Genomic DNA, 26,849 nt, shown 5'->3' with positions numbered 1-26,849 from the left:
CGCACGTCAACACAACCTCAACATCATCTCCTACGCCAACGACACCCAGCTAATCCTTTCCCTCACCAAAGACCCCAACACCGCCAAAAACAACCTTCACGAAGGTATGAAAGAAGTAGCCGAATGGATGAAACAGAGCCGCTTAAAACTCAACTCAGACAAAACGGAGGTGCTCATCCTTGGATCCTCCCCCTCAGCTTGGGACGACTCCTGGTGGCCTTCCGCTTTGGGATCAGCGCCCACACCCACAGACCATGCACGTAACCTTGGCTTCATTCTAGACTCCTCTCTCTCAATGTCCAGACAAGTCAACGCCGTATCGTCCTCCTGCTTCAACATCCTTCGCATTCTCAAAAAGATCTTCCTCTGGATCCCCCTCGAAACAAGAAAGACTGTCACCCATGCACTGGTCACGAGTCGACTGGACTATGGCAACACACTTTACGCCGGAATTACAACAAAATTGCAGAAAAAGCTCCAGCGCATCCAAAACGCATCAGCGAGACTCATATTAGACATCCCGCGCCAAGAGCACATCACCGGTCACTTAAAAAACCTCCACTGGCTTCCCGTCAACAAAAGAATTACTTTCCGCCTTCTTACCCACGCACACAAGGCCCTTTATAATCTAGGAACCGAAGGCCTCAACACCCGACTGTCCTTCTACTATCCCACCCGCCAACTAAGATCATCCAATCAAGCCCTCGCCGCAGTCCCGCGCATCCGAAAAACCACCATGGGTGGCAGATCCTTCTCCTTCCTGGCTGCCAAGACCTGGAACTCACTCCCCACCCACCTCCGCCTTACTCAGAATCACATCTCCTTCAGAAAAGAACTGAAAACTTGGCTATTCGATAAACAGTGAACCCCTCCCTCTAGCGCCTTGAGACCCTCTGGGTGAGTAGTGTGCTTTATAAATGCCTGAACTTGAACTTGAACTATTAAGGTACTTACAAGCTTTTACTGTTTCAATTCTATCAAAATAGGGATGCATATAATCATTTTTTTCAGAACCACAATGTTATTTTGAACTAACATAATGTCCAAATATCACAATTTTTCTATTCAATGCTTAATCGTTCTACAATCTTCTATCTATCATCTCTTACCTAAAATATGGTTACAAGAATCTAAGGTACACAAATCAGATGTTGGTTGAAGATAGAATGTATATTTTCCTGATCTTTACCTGGCCAAAATTACATACAATACCCTTGAATGGAAATCATCTACATAATCTCTATCTGTCATGAAAATCAGGTATGAATCCATCTCTTTGGGGACCAACATTAAAAAACCTGATGTTGTATACTGAAGAAATATATAGGGGTGGGCAGAATATTTTATTCCGGCAACGGAATTGGAGGATCTTTGTAATTCCACATTACTCTTGTGATGTGAAATTTCTAATAAATTCTGCCACTCTGCCGGCAGAATTGATCTGCAATGTATGGTTGTTAAGCAGGGCTGGAAGAGGGAGCAATCCCTCTCTATTTAAAAACCACTTCAGATCAAACTTTAAACATAGAGGAACATGTTCCTCCTCTGGCCCTGGTTAAGACCACTTACTGCACTGTTGTGCATACCCTTTGGCAACCTTATAAACTCAGATTATATAAGTAAGGTTTATATATTCTGAGTAGGTGAGGGCTCTGAGGGGTATGCACAGGAGTGCATACCCCTTCGCACCCTTCCATACCCTGCAGTGATTACTGCAGGGTATGTAAGGGTGCCGAAGTTTATGCAAATCAGTGCTATATATCAAATGCACTTACAGTGCATACTACTAAGCACCCTTTCATACCCTGCAGTGATTATTACAGAGGATGTAAGGGTGCCTAGGGTTATGCACAACAGTAATGCATACCCCTTGGCACCCTTACATATTCTGTAGCAATCACTGCAGTGTATGTAATAGCTGACGGGTATGCATGTTACCCTTCAGCACCTTTATATAGTCTGCAGCAGCCACGGTCGGTAGTGGGAGTAGTGCCGGGTGTTGACGTGGGGAGGGGGAGGGGCAGTGTGGGGGGCAGTAAACTATGGATCACGGAGGTTTACAGGTAAGTAAACATATAAATAAATAAAAACAAATTTTGTTGCATACACTGCATCGCATTTGGGGATGCATTGCGCGCAACAAAATTTGTTTTATTTGTATATATGTTTACTTGCCTGTAAACCCCCGTAATCCATAGTTTAGTACCCCCACCCTCCCCCTCCCCACGTCATGGCCCAGCAGCTACTCCCACTACCGACCGCGGCTGGTTTGCTGTGATTCCTGGAGAGTATATAACTGCGCTGAAGGGTATTCACAACAGTGCCAAATACCAAATACACTTACAAAGCATACCCCTTGGTGCCCTTACATAGTCTGCAGTAATCACTGCAGAGTATGTAGAGGTGCCAAGGGGTATGCACTGCAGTGCATTTGGTATTTGGCAGCGCTATTTCTTAGCGCAAAATGCATCTCCACATCCATTTTTGTACGCGAGTATGCATTTTGCACAAAAGAAATAGCACCAAATGCTCACTCCGCCCTGTCGTGGAATTCCATGGAATCTCGGAGAATTGTAATGTAATTCCATGGAATTCTTTAGAGTCAAATTCTGCCAATTCCGCCCTCTCCTAGAAATATATAGAGCGTTTGTTCAAGACGTTTGTAATTCTTAGGATATTTGACCCAGACAAATTATATCTAATTCAAAATGGAAGCATTGTAAACACTTGTGCAGAGAAATTTTCAGGGCACATATAAATTCTAATTATTTTATTTACAGGATGTCCAATATGCTGACATCGATTATATGGTCAGACAGATGGACTTCACACTAAGCCCCTTGTTTAGTGGTCTTCCCGATCTTGTAAACAAGATCAAATCAGAAGGAATGAGATTTATCATCTTACTGGTATGTATAACTCATCCGGTTCTCTGGTTATGAAACCGTTTTTTGGTTACGATGATTTGTACCATTAGATCATGCTCACTAAATTCATTTTAGTAAGATTTTTATAATGAGGGTAAAAGATTTTTTGTGTGCAATCTTCTTGACAAATGTTCTGTGCTTTGTGTACCACATACCATCTGACAGGAGAGAAACATGTACATTATGTAGTAGCCACTCATCTGATTGGCCACACTGTTAATTTGTTCCCTCCGTAATCTTTTGAATTGTGAAATTCTCCAGTTTTTGAATGCATGGCTTCATATGCAAAATGTATACTAATATAAAGGTGGTTAATTAAAATGGTCAAATAAACAAACATATATTTGAGCTCAAGATTAAAAAAAAGAGATCTGGTCCAAATTTAAGACTTATGACTTGTGATGACATATGGTGAGGTGTGTCAAAATCTGCCCCTCCTTGCAAGAGAAAACATATTTCAAACATCACTTACACATCTGGTGATGGAACATTGGCTGTGAAAGTCCTTCAATTTCTGAAGGCTGTCTTGAGCAATATCCTGGGTAGTCATGCAGGAACTGTTTATTGGAATCACTGAGGTATAAGTTAGATTATCCTTTAGGATCCATTGCAGATAGTTTACAATCCTCTGGGCATGGCACGGTCATGCACAGCAGAGGCTACCATACAGGTATTTTACTGTCATGTTATCATACAATGCCTTGAATGGTAAACCCACTGTGAAGAGAATTGTTAGTATTCAATCAATTTGAATTAGTATTCGGGATTCGTACCTATGGGGCAAGGAAAACCAAAAACATTTTTTAAAAAAAACACTCAACAGTTTACAGTCAAACAACCAAAACATGTATCCTCATGTTTAGGCAAAAGACGTGAAATGTTTTTAATATAAGATCACACAACATGCTGGAAAGATAAGTGACCTAAATAAAAGGAGGTTAAACATGCCCCAGCATAACCCCCACACCTTTTCAAAACTTACAGCCTTAGAATGGTAGGAGCTGACTCTGAGAGAGGGCCATTCAACCACAATAATACATTTAAATAGACATGTATCTCAAAACAGAGAAGCTAGTTGACAAGAGCATTGTAGAGATTACAAATCAATGGCACTGTCCTTTTAATTGTTCTGTTGTTGATTGCAAACAGCTTTCAACAACAATAGCTACTTAAAATCAGATAGAATAAATTGTTGTTAGGGAAACTTGTCAGGTGCTACTCTTATTGAAATACTGCACTTTACTTCATCTTCTCATAGTTTGATGTGCAGCTGCTCCGAACTTTTGGTCTAAAGTGTACACTCTCATTTTTCATTACATACTGATTTTGTAAGGACATCACATTAGGCATGACTATTTCATTTTCGTATTCAATAACTAGCTGACTTGTAACTGCTACACCTGCTCTTTTTCTCTTGGGAGCATTGAAAGATGGGAGAACGGTTGCACATTCTGGGAGAATGAGAATGTCGCCATGCCAAGTTCAGGTTGCATCTTGCCAGCAATCAGACCACACTTGTAACTAGGTAGTTAAGAACCATATATTCCTTTACCTAGTCAAATTCTTGCCCAACTTGTGTATATCTAGGGCCACATGCATCAACGGAAATACCAGTTGCAAAGGGGCAGATATTTTTGCATTTGGGATGCATCATCCCAAATGCAAAAATTGCAATTTAAGTAATTGCTAAATTTGCAATTACTTTAATTGTGATTGCATTAAAGGAATCGCAAATTGTGATTCCTTAAATGCAATGCATGAAACAAAAAATAATTGCAAATTCGCAATTATGAAAAGCAAACTACCGTCAAATTAAAGTTGATCGTAATTTACGAGAACTTAGAAAAATGCACAAAAGTGCATTTTTCTACGTTCCTTGCTGCACACATACATGCCCTTGGTGCATGTGTATTTGCAACATGTGATAACAATGCAATTTCAGGGGTGCATCAGGGTGTTGTTTTGGCACCCTTGCACCCATGAAATTGCATGCGCAATATGCGAGTACCTATTTGGTACTCGCAAATTGCGCATGCAATTCCCATTCATTCCTATGGGCCTCTAGGCTCATAGGAATGAATGGGAAGCCATTCCTTAATTGTGACACACAATTTGTGAATCGCAATTAGGAAATGTGTAGGAATCACATTTCTTTTGCGATTCCGACATGTATAGGCAATTGGGATTCCATAATTGCGATTCCTTAATAATCGCAATAAATGAATCAGAATTGCCTATTTTGATGCATGTGCACCCTAATCCCAAGTCACCTGATGGAACTAGGGCCAACAGACACAAGGCACTAATATTCATTTTGTAGTAGATACAGGGAGAAGTATGGAATTTTAAAAGAAATTCTTCCTTTACACAAGCACCCACCTGTCAATTCAAGATCAATGGGACTTCATAGGACAGAGTAGGAAGCTATCTCTGTACTCGTTCAGACATAAAATGTTCAGTTTAATCATTACTAACTTACTGCAACAAATTTTGGTCATGGAGTCCTCAAACAGCCATCAAAGGGTCTCAAATATAAAAGCTATTGGATTATTGAGTCTATTTGTTTATTTCAAGCTTTTCAAGTTAAGAAATTATTACTCTTTCTGGATAGTCCTTTGTCTGACATTATGTTTTATTCTTTACATGGTCTTGAACTATGTATACACTAAGAAATTGGGTTATTAGTTGAGAGGGATGGAAGCTCTACTCAAGTTATAAAAACACGCATTGTCATGGTGAATAACAAAAGTCACCAAACTAACTTGTCCTTAATGCTCTGGTAGCTAATCAAATGCAGACAGGCTTAACTTACAGGCTATATATGTAAATACTTTATGAAGCACACACAGTCACAAAGTGAAAACACAACATAAGAAAATCCCGAGCTAATTTAGAAAAATAGACTCCATTTGAATAAATAAATGATATCAGAACAATAAAAAAGCAATTAGTAAAACCAGAGATATCAAGTTTTAAAGTTTTTGGCGAAAATAGCACCAAGAAGCACACTTGTGGTAATCTGATCTCAGTAGCCTGAGAGAGATTCACAAGTTTAGGCCCACCATGATAGAGTGTGGGTTAGATACACAGACCAGGTTATAGGTTAGTCTCGCTGAAGAGTTACCTTCTCAAGGCCAGCACAAAGTGTCCTATTCCTCATTTATTGTGGCCATGAGAAGGTGTTTTCAATGCAAGGGCAGGGTCGAACATTGTGTGGAAGGTTGTTGCTATAATGCAAAGAGCCAGTGACTGCTGAAGCTTAACATTGCTTGATCGTCGTGGACGGTCACTGTCGGCACAAAGAGCAGGCCCCACTGGCGCTTCAGTCGTCACGGGTGCACAAGTCTTGACACAAAGAGGTCACTTCATGGTCACAAGGAGCTCGGTCCTAGAGATTTTTACCTTTTCTTGTGTAGGAGTTATCTCTGATTCAGTCATAGGCTGACTAACTGGGGTATGCCTTGGGGATCACTCTAACAGAGAGCAGCAGCAGAGCTCAGGCAGATCCAGTTGGTGATAGTATGTGTACCAGTTGCAGGGACACCTCTACAAGCTTGATGTGTCCCTGCAGGAGGTCAACCAACTGACCTTTAGAGTCACTGTAGGGAGTCTGGGCTCAAGTTGAGCATGTACTATCCTTCTTCATTCATCATGGCAGCCTCTCTTCCTTAATCAAAATGGCAGTCCTTCTTGGGAATCTTCCACAGGTACAGGAGTGTTCTGAGGAGAGGTTCTAAAAGTCACACTTTTATTCCTGGTTCCAGCCTTTGTGTGGGGGAATTTCCTGCCCCACCCCCAAAAATGGTTTTATACAGTTCCTTCCCTGGTCTTGCTTAAATCTGTCTAGGGTGACAAAGGCATCATTTGTTTCATTGTCTGAGTGCCCTGGACACTGGCAGATAGGCACAGTTGGTTTGAGCAGAAATATGGCAACTTTATAAAAGTAGAATTTTCAAAATCGCTACCTAAAATGTGACTATTTTAAATTACAAATAATTTAAGTGTAACTGTAATTTTTCTATCTGCTTCCAATTTGAAGTTAGCACTAATTACATGTAATAAGGTAACCCAGTATTAGTCAATGGGAGACCTTGCCTTACAACAGTGAAACATTTATTTAGGAGTTTTTCACTGTAAGGAAATATAATACTTAATGACAAGTCCTATTTTGAAATACCAGGGACCATGCCTATGAACCTTTAGGGCTATCTTAGGAGTGACTTACTAGGAAATTAAATGTGCCAATTAGGTTAGGCCTATTTTGCCATGTTTTAAGGAGAGAGCAGAAGCACTTTAGCATTGGCTAGCAGGGGTAGAGTGCTCGGAGCCCTAATGCCAACTAAAGCAAATTCAGCAATGTAAGGGGGTCAAGCCAAAACAGTTTGGGGCAATCCATACCAAAAATACCATGTGTAACATATACTATTACGTGCTTTCCTGTCAACAATTTCAGTGTTAAGCCCTGAGCTCATTCAGGTTATCAAAGGAAGTAACATTAGAGACTTTAACATTATTTGCTGCTCCACTGCTTCTGAGAAATCGAGATTGGAAGTTATGGAAGCTTTTGGTAGACTACATTGACATCTGTATTTCTTCACCTCAAATTAAGCCATGCTGTCCTCATATTTACAGTTTTTAATTCTATATAACATGCCACTGTATTAACACGCTGGTCATCCTCCCACTATATAAAAGAGACAAAAGATAAGATTGTGCCTGTTTGTTACAGAAGATAAACATGTACCAATATTTTGCAAATTTACTTTGATAATCTGTTAGTATCCTGTACTCAACAAAAAATCATAAATGCATTCAACTTATTTGAGACACCCACATCCTTTTGAGGTTTTTGCTGTTGTCATACTTTAGCAAATGCATTATACTAGAAAGCACACAGATTTGCTAAATGGGAAATTCCATAATTCTGCTGTAATGTTCAAATTTTATATGTGAACAAATCCTTTTGTAAATGCCTTAAATCTTTAGCGTGAACTTCCATTCATAAATTATGGTATCCGCTCAGCTACATTGCACCCATGGTGGGAAATATCTTTGAGAATGTGTCACTTTGTGATGAGAAATATGGTAATGACAAAGTCTAGTTTGATTAACTTATAGTTTACATTTGCTCTGTATATTCACGCTGCTGCTTTCAATTTTGTATTGAGGAATCTAGTGATTTTTTTACCCAATGTTCCTTAACATTAAATGAAATACATTAATGAATAATAACTCATTTTGATTTCCATACTGAACATCTTCTTCTTAGGATCCAGCAATTGCAGGCAATGAAACTGAACCATATGATGCATTCACAAGAGGGGTCCAAGAAGATGTGTTCATTAAGTGGGCCGATGGAAGTGACATAGTTTGGGGGAAGGTACGTTATTTTATTTGGAGCACAAAATGTATTTAATTATTCAAGATGTATTCGGAACACAGGCGTTCAAATCTTACCATTTCTATTGGACATCTCTCTGTGTAACAAAAGTTAGTTTAAGATGTGTTACTCATTTTTGGGCATCTACCACTTTTTTGTATGTTCCGGTGGTGCAGAGTGCAGACCCATGTCTACGAGGGCATGCAAAGCCACTTAGCATTGCTTTTTATGGCCTGGTAGATATGGTGTAAGGCAAAGAAGTGCAAGTCATTGTGTTGCCTTACGCTGCATTTGGGAGGAATTCTATGTGTGTTGCAGTGGTTGTTCCCACGTAACGCTCATGGGTTTTAATGCATTCCCAGATTTACAAGGATCTGTAAACTTGGGAATGCAACAAAACTATACGCCTCCCCAGGTCAGGCGTAACAAAATATGCAAATATCTGCTTGTATTTTCCTCTTTCTATGTGTGCTGCATTGTGCAGCACCCATAGAAAGAGGAAAATGCCTACATGGACTATTTTTGTGCAGGAAGGAGTCCTTTCCTTCACAAAAACAATCCTACCAACAACGCAGACACTCTTACACCATGGTGGAAGGGGGCCTGCATTGCCGCTTGGCAGCCAAAATGGCACCAGCGCAGCGGGAAAGGACAGGAATGCACCGTACATTATAAATGCAGCACATTCCGTCCTTTTCCTTTTGACGGAGGGCAGCATGGCAAAGTGACTTGCTGCACTGCCCTACGTAAAAAATTCATAAATGTGGCCCCAAGTTTCTGAAATAAGACAGTTTTGTGTATATACATCAAGAATGAACAAGTTTATAGATTAGAATTTTTTTGTTTCTGCTTTAAAATGGGTTTGATTACCTCCTGCTCATAATAAGCTTAAAACACAACAAGATATCGCACTTTCTATCATATATTAGCATATGCTAAACATACTTTAGAATATAGTTCGTTTTTGATCTTTTGGTGATGTAGCTTAACAGCTATAGCGGTCAACCTCCAAGCCGGAGAACCGGGTTTGATTTTCAGCAGGACGCTCTACATTCTGTAATTCTGGGAAAATCCCTTACGGGTCGATTAGGAAGGCGGAAGGAGCGCCACAGAAGGGCCGGCGGTGGCAACTGCCAGCTCTGCGGTGGCAGTCCTTCCGCCATCATACAGCAATTTTCCCACAGCCGAAGTAGAACTGCAGTGGATGCAAAGACCATCTGCCATGAAACCGCCAAGGGCAATCGTTCCGATTGCCTGTCAGACGGTGCATGGAGCATCAAATGATGGCGGTGCCTAGCAGGAACCGTTCACCAAATTATGATGCTGTTTTCGAAAGTCCTTTTCATGGCGGGCCCCCCTTGTTTAGGGGGTGGTGAGGGTGCACTTGTGGGGTACCCATGGTACCCCCTACATTTAACAGCACTATGTGGCAGATATCATGTGGTGCCGGCCACGTAGTGCTGTGAAATGCACAATATGCCATTTTCACTTCATGGCGGGTGCTGCTGAAAGCAGCACCCACCACAATGTTAAACATCAGAATGCATCCGCCATGGTGGCGGTCACATCCTGATTTGTGATGCGGGACCGCCACATGTAGTGCGAACGGTCCCGGTCTACACAGGGATGACGGACGGACTCCAGTCCGTTCGCCATCCTAATGAGCCCCTTAATCTCCCCATGCCTAACAAAAAATGAATGTGTCTCTGTGTAACATAACTGGTGCTCATGTTAAGCGCTCTGATACCTTTGGATCTAGTTGGTGCTATATAAAACTTTTAAAAAAGCATTAAAAAGCTGTCTTTGGATCAAACACCCAACATCAACCTAGTAGGAAAACATAGCACTATTTCAAAACATTTTATGGATTTCACGTAACGTGAAATGTAGACATTTTGCACGTTTTGTCAGCATAATATTTTCCCAAAACCTGCTAAATTTCAATACAAGTCAAAAGCCAAAAACCGAAACCGAGAAAAGGAAATACATCTTGACACATTTGTGTCATGCCTGCACAGCTCGACAAATAAAGAATTCCATCTTAAAATAGAACACCCACCTTTTTTTTTATCAAATGAAGCCCTTCACTGTTGTCAGTGATCAAAGCTCGGTGGAAGTAAGATGACCAAACAATTGTGCAAAATCTTTGAGATTAGTGCCAATATTCACATAGGCATTCTTACTCTAGACACTGGCATGTTATTAACGTCCATCATGCCCTTCTCTTAGCCCCAGAAAAGAATCAGGCATCAGCCTTATGTTGCTGAAGCTATCACTTTAAACACAGTGGATTACCCTATTGTTTTGAAACATCCGCATAAATGTACAAGATGTTAAATGAGACCCGACTGGCCAAAATCCTTCCTTTCAAATACAAAGTTGGATTTGACTTAACTTACTCAAGTTCTCTAGGGGTGAAATATATGGTGCTGCATGCTGAAATCCACACTCAGGGGCATATGTACAAACCCCTATCACTTTTTGTGACGTTTCCGTGCGATAGGGGCTTTGCCTTATTTACAAGACAGAATAAAGCAACTTAACATGGCTTAACACTGCCTTGTAAGTTAGGCCCCTTTAATGCTATGCTTAGTGTGAAAAGGGTGGGCAGTGAGTGTTGCGTGGGAGTTCCACCGCAACACCTATTCTTTTTGACGCTGCCCCCTATTTACAAGGGCAGCGCCAAAATTAAGACCAGGAAAAACCTTGCCTTAACTTGGCAAAACGAGGAGAAATGCTTTATTTCTCCTCATTTTTGCTTTTTCCATGTGTGCTGCCTTGTGCCGCACACATGGAAAAAGCAAAACGCCTCGGATTGTTTATGTTCAGGAAAGTAAAATCAAGTAAAAGCAATAAAGTGCAATGAATTCTTGAAGTATTTGCAAGATAGAAATATAATTTCTGCTTCTTAACAAATAAGGCTTCTATATCATATAAACAGGAAAAGAAAAAACATATTGAGATTGGTGTGCAATATTACCTTTTGTTACAATCAATCAAAAATCTTTATTCAGATTGAAATAACTTCATAAAAGAATAAAAACGGCAGCAGACTGCACACAAAGAACATTAATTTCAAATTCGTGTCCCAATATAGCAAATCAGCATCTCATTATAGTCAATTTAGTGGTGAGGTTCCTTGCCAACCTAAAGTACAACAAGTACGTAATATGCAAAACGACCGGTTGTGCAGGCAAGAAAAAGGATTAAGCAAGTTGCAAGATAGATTAGAGAACATTGGAAACTGCTTCATTGTCACAATTGATAGTGCATTATGTCCATACTGATGTGCTTGTTTTGTGCAAAGACATTCAACTGTGCAAAGATGCATGAAAATTATATAAATTACAAGATCGTTTTATTCAATATTAAGATGGTCATAAAAGTTCAGACAAATATTTTAAAATACAATCATACAGCCTTCAGTAGTTTCATGCGAAATTGTATGTAAAATGCCTGAAAATTATTAAAAACAAAATTCAAACTGTCATAAAATTAGTGTGACCTCGTATCCTCAATGTGCGATACTAAAAGGCTGAGGAGTTGCCCAAGGAAAGCGAATATTTAAGGAATCCTCCTACAGAGAGAGAGACACACAATTATTTGGGAGCATCCGCATGTAGTAAACAGCGGGCCTAAATTGATTGTCTGCAGCCTTTTGATACCACCTCCCACACTATCTTGAAACATCGACTGTTGGAGGTGGGTATCAGAGGGAAGGCCCTCGACTGGTTTGAGAACTATTTAACTGACCGCTCTACTACCGTTCTTGTAGACTCTAGCTTCTTGCAGCCAACCAGTCAGTGTATGTGTTCCACAGGGGTCCATTCTTAGCCCCATGTTGTTTAATCGTTATTTAACACCTTTAGCTGCCATCATCAGATCATAAGGTTTTGAAACCGTGTCGTACACTGACGACACCCAATTGCTTGATACCTTTGGTCCAGATTACATCGGTACTAAATCTCGTTTAAAAAACTGTATGGTCCAGGTGAACGAGTGGATGGGTAGGAATAAATTACAACTAAATGGTAGCAAGACGAAGATTATCCTGTTTGGCAGGGCAGCGGAATCCTGGATGCATGATTGGTGGTCCCTGGAATTGGGCCCTTGTCCTTCTCCTAAGCTAGTAGTTCGCAACCTTCGTGTTACCATCAACAGTTCATTGTCGATGAAAACCCATGTCAACCAGGTTCTTGGTGCCTGTTATGGTATCATGCATAATCTTTGCAGAATCTTCAAGTGGCTACCCATTGAAGCCAGGAAACCTAGAGTGCGGGGTCTTGTTATTAGCCAACTGGATAATGGGAATGATCTGCTGGTGGCACTCAATGAAGATCTGCTTTCCAAGCGTCAGACTCTTCATAACACTGCTGCCAGACTCGTTCTCAATATCCCTTCCAGATTTCCTTCTGCCCCAAATCTTAAAACTCTCCATTAGCTTCCGGTGCGACAAGGAGGCCTTTTCAAAATCCTATGTCTTACACACAGGATAGTGTATGACACCGGCCCAAGATATCTAGCTAAAAAACTTCAATGGTACAAGCTTGGAAGATCTTTAAGGTTTGGTTCCAAATCGTACCTTGTTCAACCTCGCATTTGAACTTTTCGCGGCCGATTATATTCCTATTTGGCCCCTATGCTCTGGAATAAGCTACCATCACACCTCCAGTCCATAGTTGACCATAGATGTTTTCGTAGGGAACTAAAAACTTGGCTCTTTCCCCAGTACGCGTGCTTTCACTGTTCCTGTCGCTGACCTCTCCGCTGTTGTTGTTGCCTAGCCCCATGGGACCTCTCCAGTGATATGTGCGCTTAACAAGAACATTTGACATTGACATTAAAGCCTGAAGTTTTGAATAATGATGATTAAAAAAAAAATCTGGGTGCTTCATAAAACATACAGAAAAATATAAAATGTGCCACGGTATGAGGTGGTGATTCATCACAGAGATAAAGAAAAATAGATTTGGGGTCAAATTGACCCAGAGGAAAACAACACAGGTGACATCTGATATACCTAAAAGAAACTTTGCAAAAGGGCCCTTTCCCTTATGTTGGTGAGATACAAGAGGAATGGCTCAACCCCTTTGGACATTTGTAGGCTCATCGATTCTCCAATATAAGGCCTCATCACCTCACAATCTTCCTTTCTGGGGGCTGCCCTTTTCAGAAATAGATCTTTAATCTTGGTAGATTTCCCCTTTTGAATGCTGCAAGGGCGGAGGAATAACTTTGGTCTTCCCAAGGCCTTCTCTGATGTATAAATATATTTCAGCAATGGGATGCTTAGGCCGTGGTCGCAAGACAGACAATCCTCTATGACATCCCTGCTGAAAGAGGTCTCAGGGTTGCTCCAGATAGTGGACCGAAGAGGAAGGGGAGCTAGTCCCACAACATCTGTGACATAAGTCAGTCCCAGTTCCTCCTGTAGAAAGGGCTTTCAGCTACCTGTTCCAAAACCAAGAACCCGCTGACCAAACAGATTTTCCTCCCTCTGAAGCCTGCTACAGTCACTATACCCCTATATCCCAGCCCCATAGGTGAGGACAGGTAGGCATTTCTGTTTGTAAATTTCTAGCAAAGGTGCAATGGATTTGCTGCCTACTCTAGTAGATACGTTAAAAAGGGCTCCCACTGTGCTGTTAAATCTAGAACATAGTTGGTGGGTACAAGACTGTTGATACTGTCAAAGCTCACTCCCAGGTAAGGGAATTTGCTTAACTTGGTGATGTTTGTGTCTAGGTCCAATTTATCCATATAGGATACAAAGTTGTCAGCTAGGGACCGAAGTCTATTAGGTGTGCAGGAAAGTAGGCCCACGTCATCAGCATATAATAACGCCGCCACATGATTGGATTTGATCCTGACCAAGTCATGGCGGTTCCAAATGAGGAGGGAGTCTAAATCGTTTGTGTATAAAAATAATAGGATTGGTGCTAAGACGCACACTTGATGTACACCCCTAGTGAGGGAGAATAAGTGGTTGCATTCCGCATCTGTGCTAAACCTCACCCTGACCTCACAATGCATTGCATGCAAAAAGTCTACCAGATCCTGCAGCATACCAAGCCGCTGAAGGATAAACCACAGTTTGGATCAGTTGAATCTTTTGAATGCACTGCTCAGGTCCATAAATGAGAGGTATAACGGGCACTTCTTCACAATTTAGTATTTTCCCACTATTGGGTTCAGGTTGAGGCACTGTTCCTGTGTCCCCTGACCTACCCAAAAAACATTTTAGGCCCTGATCAGTCTGCTTGACTTAACCCTCAATCCTGTGAAGAATCACCCTACCTATTACCCTGAAACGAGGGTCAAGGAGTGAGCTAGTCCTGTAGCATCAAAGGTTCCGCCTAAAGCCCTTCTTTAAGATTGGTACGATGGTAGCTTTTTGCCATTATGAGGGAATCTTATAGGATACAGCAGCACTGAGAACATTGATGATAATGGGTGTCGACAGATTAGTGTTGCCTTTATATATATCCAGTGAAGCCCCATCCGGTCCTGTAACTTTATTTGAGGGGCTATCATTGATGGCCTGTTTATCTTCTCGAGGTAAAACCTATTTGTTAGGGGTAAAGAGGGACTGGTATAATCTTATTCATTGGGCAATGGGCCTTCAAAAAAATAAATATACTTGAAGTGGTCTATCCAGCTCTGGGGAGTAATATTCAAGCCCAGACCCATATACTTGTTTATTAGTTGCTGTTCATCATTGACCAGCATTTCTTTAGAGTCCATACCCTTTCAGGCAGTAACAAGGCCATTTCATGCCTCTTCCTTGATAGCTGATTTAAGTTTTTAAATTGTGGACTTATAGTGCTCTCTGGCTTTGAATATATTTTCCTGAACTCTGGTCTGGAGTTTCGGGCAACCCTCATATTTTGGTTTGAAGTCTTATATTCCCTGTCAATCCACCCTGGAACGGAGGTAACTACATATTTGGGCATGATTATAAGTGTAGATTTAATATGGGTATGTAGTATTTCAAAAGATGTAATGGTCTTCAAGGCTAAACAGATTTCACATAGAAGATGATCCATGATCAGGGTCAGATTGGCCCTAACAGCCTTGGCAGTTTTACGGGGGATGTCAATATCCTTCCGTCGGAGCCTAAGCTCCTTGTAATTAATGGCCAAGTTGGTTACAACAGAATGGTTTGTTGCCATAATGGCAAATTTAGGGTAATTTCAATCCACTGGAGATAGTTCTGCATGCCACTACACAGCTCATCAGCTCCTGAGATAAAAAGCCATAGTCTATGGTGGTACCTTGTCCCCTGCTTATGAAGGTTTGATAGATGATTCTCAATACCCCTGATTTAAGCCAAATCCCAAAAATTATATTCCAATAAGTTGTGCAAAAGGGTTTGCCCTCTGTTATCAGTCACTCCATCGGGCCATAACAGTGTTATCACAGCAAATGGATCAGAGATGGTGTCACAGAGGGCGATGTTAACGTTAAAATCCTCCAACAACTGCCAAAAACCCTCCCAACTTACACTCTGCTCCACATTTTTGTATTGCCCTGATTTTTGTATTGCCCTGATTTTGCTGCCCAACTCCACTACAACTTTGCAGAACTTGATCACAAAAAAATTGAAAGTTGAGGGTTGACAAACAACTATAGTATATATGCATTTTTTTAAAGAAAGCATGAGACAACTGTTTTAGCTAAATCACGGTTGATTTTCTAATTGATATTCTATTTTAAGTTAAGGTGCATAGATGGTGATTCACCATAATATCAGCACAGGCGAGCTTTGGCCACAATGGCATGAGCAAATTGCCACTCTTTCCTAACATTAGAATTAAAAAAAGTCTCTTCTTTTTATATTTTTGGGGTCATGGGAAGGGCATGGAGCGAAATATTGAAAAAAGCATATAGGACTTTATTTTTCCTGCTACTGCCTTAAGAAAGACCAGAAAATGCAGGGCGGTCCCAAGGGTTAACCTACAGCGACCCAAGGCTATTAACTTTTTCATTCTCTATATCTCAATATTAAATTGTGCTTTAAATAAATATCATCATATTCATAAATATTTCATTTTTAGTGCAGTTAGTTTGACCATTTGTGAAAAGTATATGCACTCAACATTTAATGGTTGAATACACTGATTGCATGTTCTTGTGTCTCACTTTCAGGTGTGGCCAGATTTTCCAAATGTAACAGTTAATGAGTCAGTGCCATGGGAAGACCAAGCATGGGTACAGTATTTCTTCATTTGTTTATTTAAGATGCAATACCATTTTTATAAATTCATTATTTTTATTGATGCAGTCTTATTTTGATTCTTAATTTAGGCGGCAGTGTGTTCTTGCACAGGTATTAAAATCTGCTTTGTTTGTAAAAAGTATACTAATATGTGTGATAATACTAACATTGTACAATGATAACATCAAATTCACAACCATGAATATGTTGTGCATGTTTTTTAACTCCAAGATCACAATTCATAAGGGCACATCAGGGACCAAATCACACATAGTGCCCTGGGGGTGCAACAGGCATGAGTGTCTGCTTTTTACACCATCAGGGCACTATGGTATTCTAGAAGGAGCCACCGACAAATGTGCAGCCGCTACTGTAATACTGATAGTGCTGGGAGGTATGTAGTGCCAAAGCTATAGTGAGAGGGTGCTCCCTGATTTCCGTAGGGGCATCACACTTTGCAAACGGGGTAATCACTATGCCTCTGCATCCGTGCTGTATATGGACAAAGGCGCACAGGCAATCATACTCTTGCGAGGCAGACTGACAATGTGCCACTAAAAAGGTGATGCACAATGAGTGCTTCCCCTGAGGACAGCCTGCTGGAGAGGGAAACAGAACCCGTAGCTCCTCAGACATCCCCCTCCAGACAAGCACAGTCACTCTTTGCACCTGTGTACAAAGGGGTCTCTCTCCCTTTTTAGGTCGAGCATAGACAGCGCTTGCACTGTGCGGAAGATCTGCTGTATGTACTTTGCGGGCTCTGGAGATCATCCCCAGGACTTGTCTACTTCCACATTTGCTTAGGGACTCTCTTTTCTGTTCAAATACCTCTGTTTACCTGTTTTGATAGAAAACGACCAGTTGAGGTCAGTAAAATATCAGAATTGTTTTCTGCTTAGTGACTTTCTTTTTTATTTTTCTGGTAACTGCCTCTATTTAACTTTCGTGATAGAAAACGACCAGCAGAGGTCAGTGAAATACCAGAATCACTTTAGCATTCCCTAGATTCAAGGCAATAGAAACTTATCTTTCATGAGCATCCGTAGATAATAATATATTTTTAAAATCTTGTATTTTCAGTGATATGATAACCGAAGACGCTGATTTTATATTAAAAACACAGCTTTGGACAATACCATTTCCTGCTGAAAGGCAATATTTCTCTCCATATGTTCCCATACCTGGCTTGTTCTGCAGTTTGGTGCTTACTTTCCACCATGTTAAAGAACAGTAGATGTTTCAGCACCCAGGCTAATGTGCTGCATAGCTAAACACATATAAGGTCCCAAAGGCGAGACCAATTGCAGTGCAAGTGCTTGTTTAAAGTGCAGGCAGACTGCTATCTGCACAGAAAAAACACTGAGCAGCTTGTAAGCAGCTGTTCTGTATTTCCCTAAATGTGCTGCCCCCAGGGCAGTGCAAGGTCGCAGGTGCCCTGGGCACACTGCATTTTTTGTCAAAAGGCACATTATTATTCTGTGCCTGGTGCACCTTTTGAAAGATTCACCATGGAGCACACAGGGAAAGTATGCTCTCTGTGTGTATATAATACAGGCCCAGCTGCTCTAAAGGAGTTTAAACCTATTTTAAAACATAAAACTAAGGTTGCTGCTAGACGAGGGAAACAGACTAATTAGCTTTGGGTTTATTCAGAGCCGGTGAAAGTATATTTTTGATTCTTAGAATGGCATGACATTATACCACCACCTTCCAAGCAATCAAGGTGGGATTTACTGCTTGTATGGCTAATTTGGCACAATTTCCCTCTGCTTGTAATGTCTTACTTACTTGTTCTGCCCCTTTAATTGGTCCATTTTTATAAGACAATTATAAAGTGCAACAGCTACTTCCTAAGATGTGTTCCTCTTTATGAATGATTTAATGAAAAGCAATTAGGGTATAACTTCAAGAGATGAAGATTAAAAGAACGATTAGAAATGAAATATAAATGGCTTATTAACTAAATAAAGAATGTTTTGTCCATTAAGCACTTGTAAATAAGTTTAATCAAACATTCTTGGAGGATTTTATAGCCACTTTCACCTCTTCCTAATCACAGTCTACTAATAATGAGGTGATCAACCTCCAGCCACAAAATGTTCTCATACTTAAGTGAAAAATAATACTCTCCCCAAAGTTTGTGGGAGTGATATTCTTTATTTTGTGCTGTGCATCCTCAAATAGGTGGGGTCTCTCTGCCTGCAATCCTAGCCAGCATGAAATCTACTTTTGTCTGCATTATTGTGGTGCAGTACTCAACACTGAAACTGATCCAGTTGTTCTCACAAGAGACACTGCTGAATTAATCACAACTGAATCCAAAGACTCCATGCTGAGTGTCGTCACTAGCAGGAGAACATTGGCAGCCGCGGTCGGTAATGGGTGTACCTGCAGGGCGGTGAGGGGGGAGGGGGAGGGGCAGGGTGGGGGGTAGTAATCTTTGGATTACGGAGCTTTACAGGTAAGTAAACATTTAAATAAATAAAATGAATTTTGTTGTGTGCACTGCATCCCCAAATGCGATGCAATGTCAATCATCCTTTGATCTGCACAGGGCTCTTTCATCATCTAAGGGAAACAATCTCCCATGCACTTATGCTTCCAGACCCTAAATCCACTAGAAGTGGCTGGCTTATTCCACCACGCAATGATCTATCATCCATAGAAGCATTTTCTGTAAACTTTGGGGTTCAGTCATTGTATGATTTCTCTGAATTATTCTGATTAGATTATCCTTTAGAACAATTCCAACATCATCTAAACGTAATCTTTTCGGCTAGATATATTAGTGCTTGTTGTAGATTTAACATTGTGATTAATTGCAGGCAACATGAGGCATAAATCTAGAGGCAAAGTTTCATATAATGCATTGTATAATTGTAACTGTATTGTACTGTAATCAGTCGCAACTTGGAGAAATAATGGAGTAAGCACCAAAACCAATGGCAATACAGAGGAAAACTCAGGAATCATTGTAAAGTACATGTCCAACTACATGTGATGCATACTAGACTTCTTCTCCATATAGGCTTCTGGCCCATTCTTCTCCAACTTTTCTTTTCTATGTGGCACTTCTCCAGCTGGAAGTTTCATCTAGATATTTTCGGTTGCCAGCGAACCAGTGAGTCTAGAAGATGGGGGAGTGTGGAGGCACAAATGAATTTTCAGAGCTCACCTTTGAATTGCGAATGTTGTAGATAACACACTTACACAATAAAGAAAAGCCTAAAATTTTCAGTAATATCTATGGCCACTAGCCTGTCGGTCCTCAATCCCCACTACCCTGACGGAAATCCATCTGCCATATTTAGAAATATTCAACAGGCAGACAGATATTTCTGTGCCTTCACTAGAGCAGACATCAAGTTGGATCCATTGAAGTTCTGAGTTTCAAGTTTCATAAAAAAATGCTTAACTCTTTATGATATAGTTCAATGTTCTCAGACCCAAGTGCCTGTGCTCTCCCCTAAAACTGTTATGTTCGACGTTGTATTCCCGAATGGTAAAAACATTACCCCTTTATACGTCCCTAGTATATGTTACCAGGGTTACCAAGGCATTACTGGTAAAGGGGTCTCCAAGGCGGCAGTACAGTTTTGTGCCACCCTGAGTGACCAATGTAAACTACTGACAGCAGGCGTTCTATTGCAGACTGCAGGACTGTGCAAACTGATCAAACTTGACTGTGCCTTCACCATGTGTGGCATAGTCAGTAAGCTATCATTAATATATGTCAGACACCACTAAGGAATGTCTCCTCCACCCAGGGGGCAGGATGCATTATATTAAAGATGAGTACATATAAGTGCAAGCCTATATGTCCCTATAGTGGTGGTCCCAATTGGAAACCACTATAAATGTTAGCGGTCCATAAGATAACATGGGCTGCCACTCGGGCATTCTCGAGGTTGCAGCTCCATTATGGTACTGCTGAAATATACCATGTTTGGTATCAAACAGCATTCCTTAGCACCCCTAACACAAGTAGTTTTGTGCCCTGGGTGATGTGGCAGGCATGCAGGTGGCCTCTTTGAGGTGGTTCACCGGGCTGCCCCAGCCTTTCCTGTGCTCTAGTTGGCAAGCCTGTGTTTCCTGCACCTGCTGTTGCCAAGACATGATTCTGAACTCCTGCCAAGCAGTGTGATCCCTCCCAGGAGTCAAGAACCAATGCTTGGGCAGGAAGGAGGTCACACCTCCCTCCTTGAATATGACTCGCGGATTTTACTCTGTGATGCATTCACAACACGGTTGTTATAATGATGGCAATGTCAGAATGCACTGCCATTATTAGTACAGGCAACTAGTGCATTCCTGTGACAACCGGAACGTTGAAGTTACTTTTTGTACAACTTACAGCTGCTAATGCTTGTTGGTCACCAGTTCAGCAATTGACCCCTTTACTCAATGCTGCACTAAGAGTGAACTTCATATAACCTGTGACCAATGTCAGCAACCACCCTGTTGTTCTATTGCATTTTTTTCCCCCTGCGGTATCATTTCAGTGGTAAAAACAACTCTCTTGAGGCTCCTGTTGAGCACCGTTGACAGCCAGAACAACTCTGCTCCCAGGCTCCACTGGCCAGGCCAAATTGAACTCACTGTTGTGACTTCTTCCTGGGTCCTACATCACCTTTACCCTGCATAGTTACAAGGCAACTCGAACTGCAAGTGAAAAATTGTCACTGATGGGTTTTGTCACTTGTATTATTTTTGCATTCATTTTCTATTTCTTCTAAAATCTATAACTCTGGTTATATGTATGCTCTCCAATACATTTTGGGGTCCAAAGTAGGATAAAAATACACTCTATTATTATAAATTGGTGTTGGATTTTTCTTGTGTTGTGCCAATTAATTATCGGCCATGTTGGCATCCTGAAATACTTGACACATGTTCTTCTAGTAAAGCCTGACTGCTAATTGCCCCTTTACCAGGACTGAGTTAAAGAATTATTAATGTGAATCTAAGGACCATCTTTGGGGTATTGTGATAGTAATACATGGAGAGGACTAACCCCCACACCACCTAATACTCTACTTTCGTATAATGAGTCAAAGATAAATCAGCTGACAGATATAGTGGACAATTAAAATAGTCACACACTGATTTTTTTTCTTCTTTCTACCACACCATTCCTTTGGGTCAATATCCCCTATTAATTTCAGCATCTTTTTTCTGAATGTGTCTGGATTGGATGCATAGCAAATAAGTCAAGTCAAATAGGCTTTATTTCGATAAAAAACATATATTTATAACCTTATAAATAAGGTTTTGGATCCACATTAGAGTCACAGAAAATGTTGCATCTAGGGCTTTTAGCACATTGTTTCTTGAGTGAGCCGCTGGAAAATGTTCATGCTGCATTCTTGACCACTTAGTTTTAGGTATAGGTCCTCTGTACGTGACAGTCGTCTTTTATGGTAAAAGATATGCTGGAATGTTTCTTTATATATATTATTGCTATGGGCACATTTTTGTTTCTCTATATGCTCTTACATTATATGGCAAAGGTTGCCTTCTCTACATAGTATGATGTTATGCCAATAATTTACTACCTGCTTATAATGTTTGTATTCCATATTAGTTAATACTCACTTCAGCATCAAAGAAAAAACTCTGGCATATCTTTTGCTAGGCCAGGCTTCCTTTTCCAGATAGGCATTTATCTAGGGTGATTAAATTCAGGTCATTATGGTTTGGGATATAATTTCTCTGTCCCACAATTTTTAACCCTTACATTTCTTTTATTACCTCAATTTATTTAAGTACAATATTGGTAGCTAATTGCCTAAAGCACCTGCTACTACATGTGCCAGATCTATTACTGAGTCAATGTAGTGCTGAAACAACATGTCACTCTCAAGTAGCAGAGTCTTTTTTCTTGTGGTTAAGTTTCTAGATCCAGCTCCATTTTGAATAGCAACCTCTTTCTGAACATCATTACTTTTGCTTTATGTACATTTGTATGAATTCTTTGTTTTTACAGCAATGCATCAAATGTCTATTGTGTCCACAAAGGCGTTAGATTTAAGAGGTATAAAAAAACTCTAAATATGCTTTTATTTGACTTAGGTAGGATGGATGTGCTTCTTTAAGACTATTTTCGTGTATCCAGTATATATAGAATGAGAGCAGCAGGGGAGGTCAATACACAAGCATGCCTTATTACATTTGGTACCATTATCTTTCTTGAGAGGGCCTATAATTTCTATTGCTAGATCCTAATTTCTTTCTCCTCAGATTTCTTTTCTTGCTTAATGTTTTGAACTTGAGTGTCTTTATCAATCTGACCCTTGCTTGGCCTAATCCACCTGTTCAAGTGACTTTAGTAAGCATTCATTGTCTATTTTACTATCAGTTTGTACCCAGTTAGCACATTATCATTTGTCTATTGGTCTGAAGTCTGTAATAGCTGAGTAACCAAATCAATATTTTTTTATCAAACTCTTCTGCAAATGTATCTAGTAATTTTAACATTTACTCTAAGGTGTACTGGATTGCTGAACACCTTGATGATTTCAAACCAGAATGTATCGCTGGTTGTGTTGTTTCTCCATCAACCACAGCATAGCATTTTTGATCAGGAATAGGTGAAAGGAGCTCCTCCAGGTTTATCATGGAAATCTCAGATATTGAAAAAACTGTCCTGGATAAAGATTGTCATCTTTTAGTTGATGACCTCGGTTGTCATAGGATCACTAATTTGGAACTACATATTGGCAGTAAGCAATAAGTGTATTACACAATTAAGTAGCACCATACAAAAATCTAAATCTTAAAATAAAGGACATAAAATTAGCTATAGTAAAAAAGCAATGCTTAATTGACTATCTGAAGAGCAGGTTTTGTGATCTTTTTTAAAGTTCTGTTCAATAATTAAAAAATAAATAAAACAACTGGTTAAGTGTGTATCATCACCACTCAAACATGCTATGCCACTGCATTTCCTAACATTCGTGCATAACTACACAGGTCTGAAGAGTTGGCATCAGATTACAGCAATACATAACAATGGTTAGAGGGTGTTACAGGTGATGTAAAACATCTACATTTAGGGGCCCATTAGGATGGCGGGCGGATTACCCCCTTTGGGCTGGCGGTAGCCACCACCGGCCTGGCGGGGGCAATCCGCCCGCCATCCTCAGCTAAATGACCCCCCGCCATATTAGTATGGTGGCGGGGACCACGGCGGTCGGAAAGACTGTCCGCCGTTTTTCCGCTCCGGTCGAAGACACCGCCAGCCATATTAGCATGGGTTGTTTGTGATGCCTTTCTGTGGCGGCGATGCCTGCCGCTTTGTTTATGTAAATGCATCACATGCATTTTTAGCATTGTGGCGGGCGGTGCTGAGAGCGTGGCGGGCGCATCTTAATACCTCCAATGGGACCCCCGCCCTTATGGCGGGCGGTCCCAATCACCAATAGGATGGCGGGCGGACTAAGTCCGTCCGCCATCCTAATGACCCTCAGTGTCTGTTTCTCCATGTTAGACAAACATCTTGGTTTAGGGTCAGGCAGCATTGTTATCTAACCATCTGAGGCAACTTTGAGCTGATATGTCAAACAGAACATAATTCTTCTTTGAGAGCAGAGTCACATCTCATGGCCAAAGATTAATCAAGGTGAATCTGGGTGACTCCACAATGGGGATTTCAGAATTGCCCGCTGAAATCAGAGGATGAAAAAATTGTGAAGCTGCAACTTGGGCTTGCCAAAATGACACAGTTGCTTACCAGTATTTAATATCATCATGATAAAAATATTTATCCATCCATAGCAATGTGTATAAAACTTCTTAGCAGGTTACTCATTCTTTCTTTGTGACACCTATCCTGTTGATGAGGACTGTATAAAATAATTTATTTTATTGATACCTTGTGACAGTGTTGAATATGTCTCTTTACAGCGTGAGCAAATGCCACACGGTAGGTTACAACGCAGACATCATTCGCGTTGTTACCACGCATGGCTTTACATCGCAAGTCGTTTCTACGACTTGCACTAGATGGCGCGCTGGACTTAGGAATAGTATAAATTATGTTTCCTACTCCAGTTAGCGCAACAGCAGGGAATGTGTTGGATTTAAAATCCAACACATTCCCTGGTGTAACGCGCCATCTAGCGCAAGTCGTTGAAACGATGTAATGCCATGCGTGGAAATAACGCGGCCGATGTAACATCCGAGTTGTAACCTACCCGCGTGTGTATTTCCTGTGTTGAAACAGCTGTTTCCCGAGTGTCAGTATGCTTTGTTGGCCAGTCTCCATTTATAATATTTATTTGAGCTCATAAATGGATGTATTCATACACCAGTTTTTCAGGTATGGTAAGATTTTTCATGTGAGTAAATTTGGTCACAGACCAAGGGATGTGCGTGTTAGAAGGTCGGGCTTTTACAAAAGTTGATAAACTCACAAACTGTCAGGTAAACAAGTTGTTAGAAACATACTCAGCTCCATGTCCACTCTGTGAGATATTCAGACATTTTGTTCTTTCCACAAGGAGCAGAATATATGTTTACAGGGTGAGGGAGTGGAAGGAACTAATATAGTGGCTAGGATTTACATGGGGAAACGTTATTCCTAGAGCAGCAAATGAAATAATGACAGAGTGCACATGTAATAATGCACTATATTTTCAATGCAGAAATCTAGCCTTGCTATTTTACTCACAAGTGAGTTCTTAGAAGCTAAAATAGTTGCACATTACCAGAAGTATTTGTAAATATCTGGAAAATATGGTACATACCATCCTACAAGTTTACATTTCTGACTTAGATGCAGTACCTTTGTGAGTCAGGCAACATATGATTTCATATTAATATTATTAGTTTAGCGAAAATAGGGGGGGCCTGGCTGGCTTACCGAGGAATGTAATACTAACACTGTGAAATAACAGAGTTGTCTCCATGAGTTAATGTAATGTAAAATGACAAGATTGCAGAATTGTAAAACAAAATGTGGCACAGATCTACTTTCTCAAAGTTTATCTCATTATCATATATGCATCAATAAAAAGAGTTACAAAAATATTATGATTTTATAATGACTTTAGGTCAGCCATTATGAGCATCTAAAACCCTATTTTATGCCTAATATTTTAGATTATCTGACTAAAGACTCCACCACCAATTTTGCAAAATGTGTATTAGATTCGTGCTCTCTAAACAAACTTTTCATTATCCAAACCCACTAATCTTCATATGAAGTCTTCTAAAATATTAGAATATACAATGCCCTGTCTGTAGCAGTGTGGTGAAATCAATTGGTCACTTTGTTTGTAGGTGCCTTGTTTGCAGGTAGTTTGTAGGTGGAATTATAGAAAGACATCTCTAAAAATGTCTAAGATCTCTTCTACATTTTTTAATACTATTAACTGAGGTTCCATCATTTGGTAGTATGTTTTAATATATATGAGAGTTGCCAAAGATCTCTCAAGCTAATTTTCCATGTCACCATATGCACATGCTTAAAATCCATACACAAATCCCTAATTGATGGATGGTATGTTTCCTTTATAGCTATACAGAGCTTATGCTGCTTTCCCAGATTTCTTCCTCAAGCGCACTGTTGACTGGTGGCACAGAGAAATAAAGGAATTTCATGAAAACCCTAAAGATTCTAACAAAAGCATAAAGTTTGATGGACTGTGGATTGTAAGTATTTGAATAGTTATTTAATTCATTTTATGTTGTTTCATTTTGTATAAAAGTGTTCACTCACTCACTTCACTTGTGATATTAATATCAAAATATGTTATGCTGTTGGGAGTGACAAACCCTGCTTTGGTACAGTCCATGACCTAAGGCACTTTCTATGTACACCATCCCCTCAATGCTGGAAATGTGATAAAACATGTATTGCACCCACAAGGGTGTGGTGCTGTTTTGCACACATTCCTGTACAGCAGTAGTCATTCAGTACTGTCTTTCATTCAGGTCAAGTGAAGCAAAAACCCATTACAAAAGGGAGTTTCAGGGTCCCACTTGTAAGATCAGCAACACAAAAGGACTCCTAGGTTTCCTCTATCCTTGCTATCAAGAACTCTGGACAGACTCTAATTCTTGCACTTCTTTGTCATTACAGCTCTAATCTGTTTCCTTGTGCCCTCAATATTAATTTTTTTCTCTGTGCCTCTTAATTCTCTGGTGTGAGGGGATTTATCAAGAAAACTTTAGTAACATTGGCGTTCATCAAATAATTTCAAGGTTCTTGGAGATTATGCTGTTTGAAGTTTCTCTAATTTTTTACAGTTCCCCTGGGGTTATCCCTAATAGAAGGAACTGTTATTGATTTTTGTAATGCATGATTTAAAAATGTACAGTC

General features: G+C 40.3%; 1 protein-coding gene across 2 annotated transcripts in view; it reads left to right on the top strand.

The window, feature by feature from the left end:
- SI (sucrase-isomaltase) overlaps nucleotides 1-26,849 on the top strand; it is a 645,776-nt gene that overhangs the window by 491,103 nt on the left and 127,824 nt on the right. For both annotated transcript variants that reach the window (XM_078665617.1, XM_078665618.1), the window contains exons 55-58: nucleotides 2,781-2,909; nucleotides 8,197-8,307; nucleotides 16,456-16,518; nucleotides 26,045-26,179. In XM_078665617.1, the coding sequence (XP_078521743.1) occupies nucleotides 2,781-2,909; nucleotides 8,197-8,307; nucleotides 16,456-16,518; nucleotides 26,045-26,179 (438 nt within the window). The remainder of the gene's footprint in view (nucleotides 1-2,780; nucleotides 2,910-8,196; nucleotides 8,308-16,455; nucleotides 16,519-26,044; nucleotides 26,180-26,849) is intronic.

This window comes from Lissotriton helveticus, chromosome 11, assembly GCF_964261635.1.
Source record: "Lissotriton helveticus chromosome 11, aLisHel1.1, whole genome shotgun sequence".
NCBI classification, from domain to species: domain Eukaryota; kingdom Metazoa; phylum Chordata; class Amphibia; order Caudata; family Salamandridae; genus Lissotriton; species Lissotriton helveticus.
Note: the sequence above shows the minus strand (reverse complement) of the source record. Positions and strands in the feature narration are given on the sequence as shown.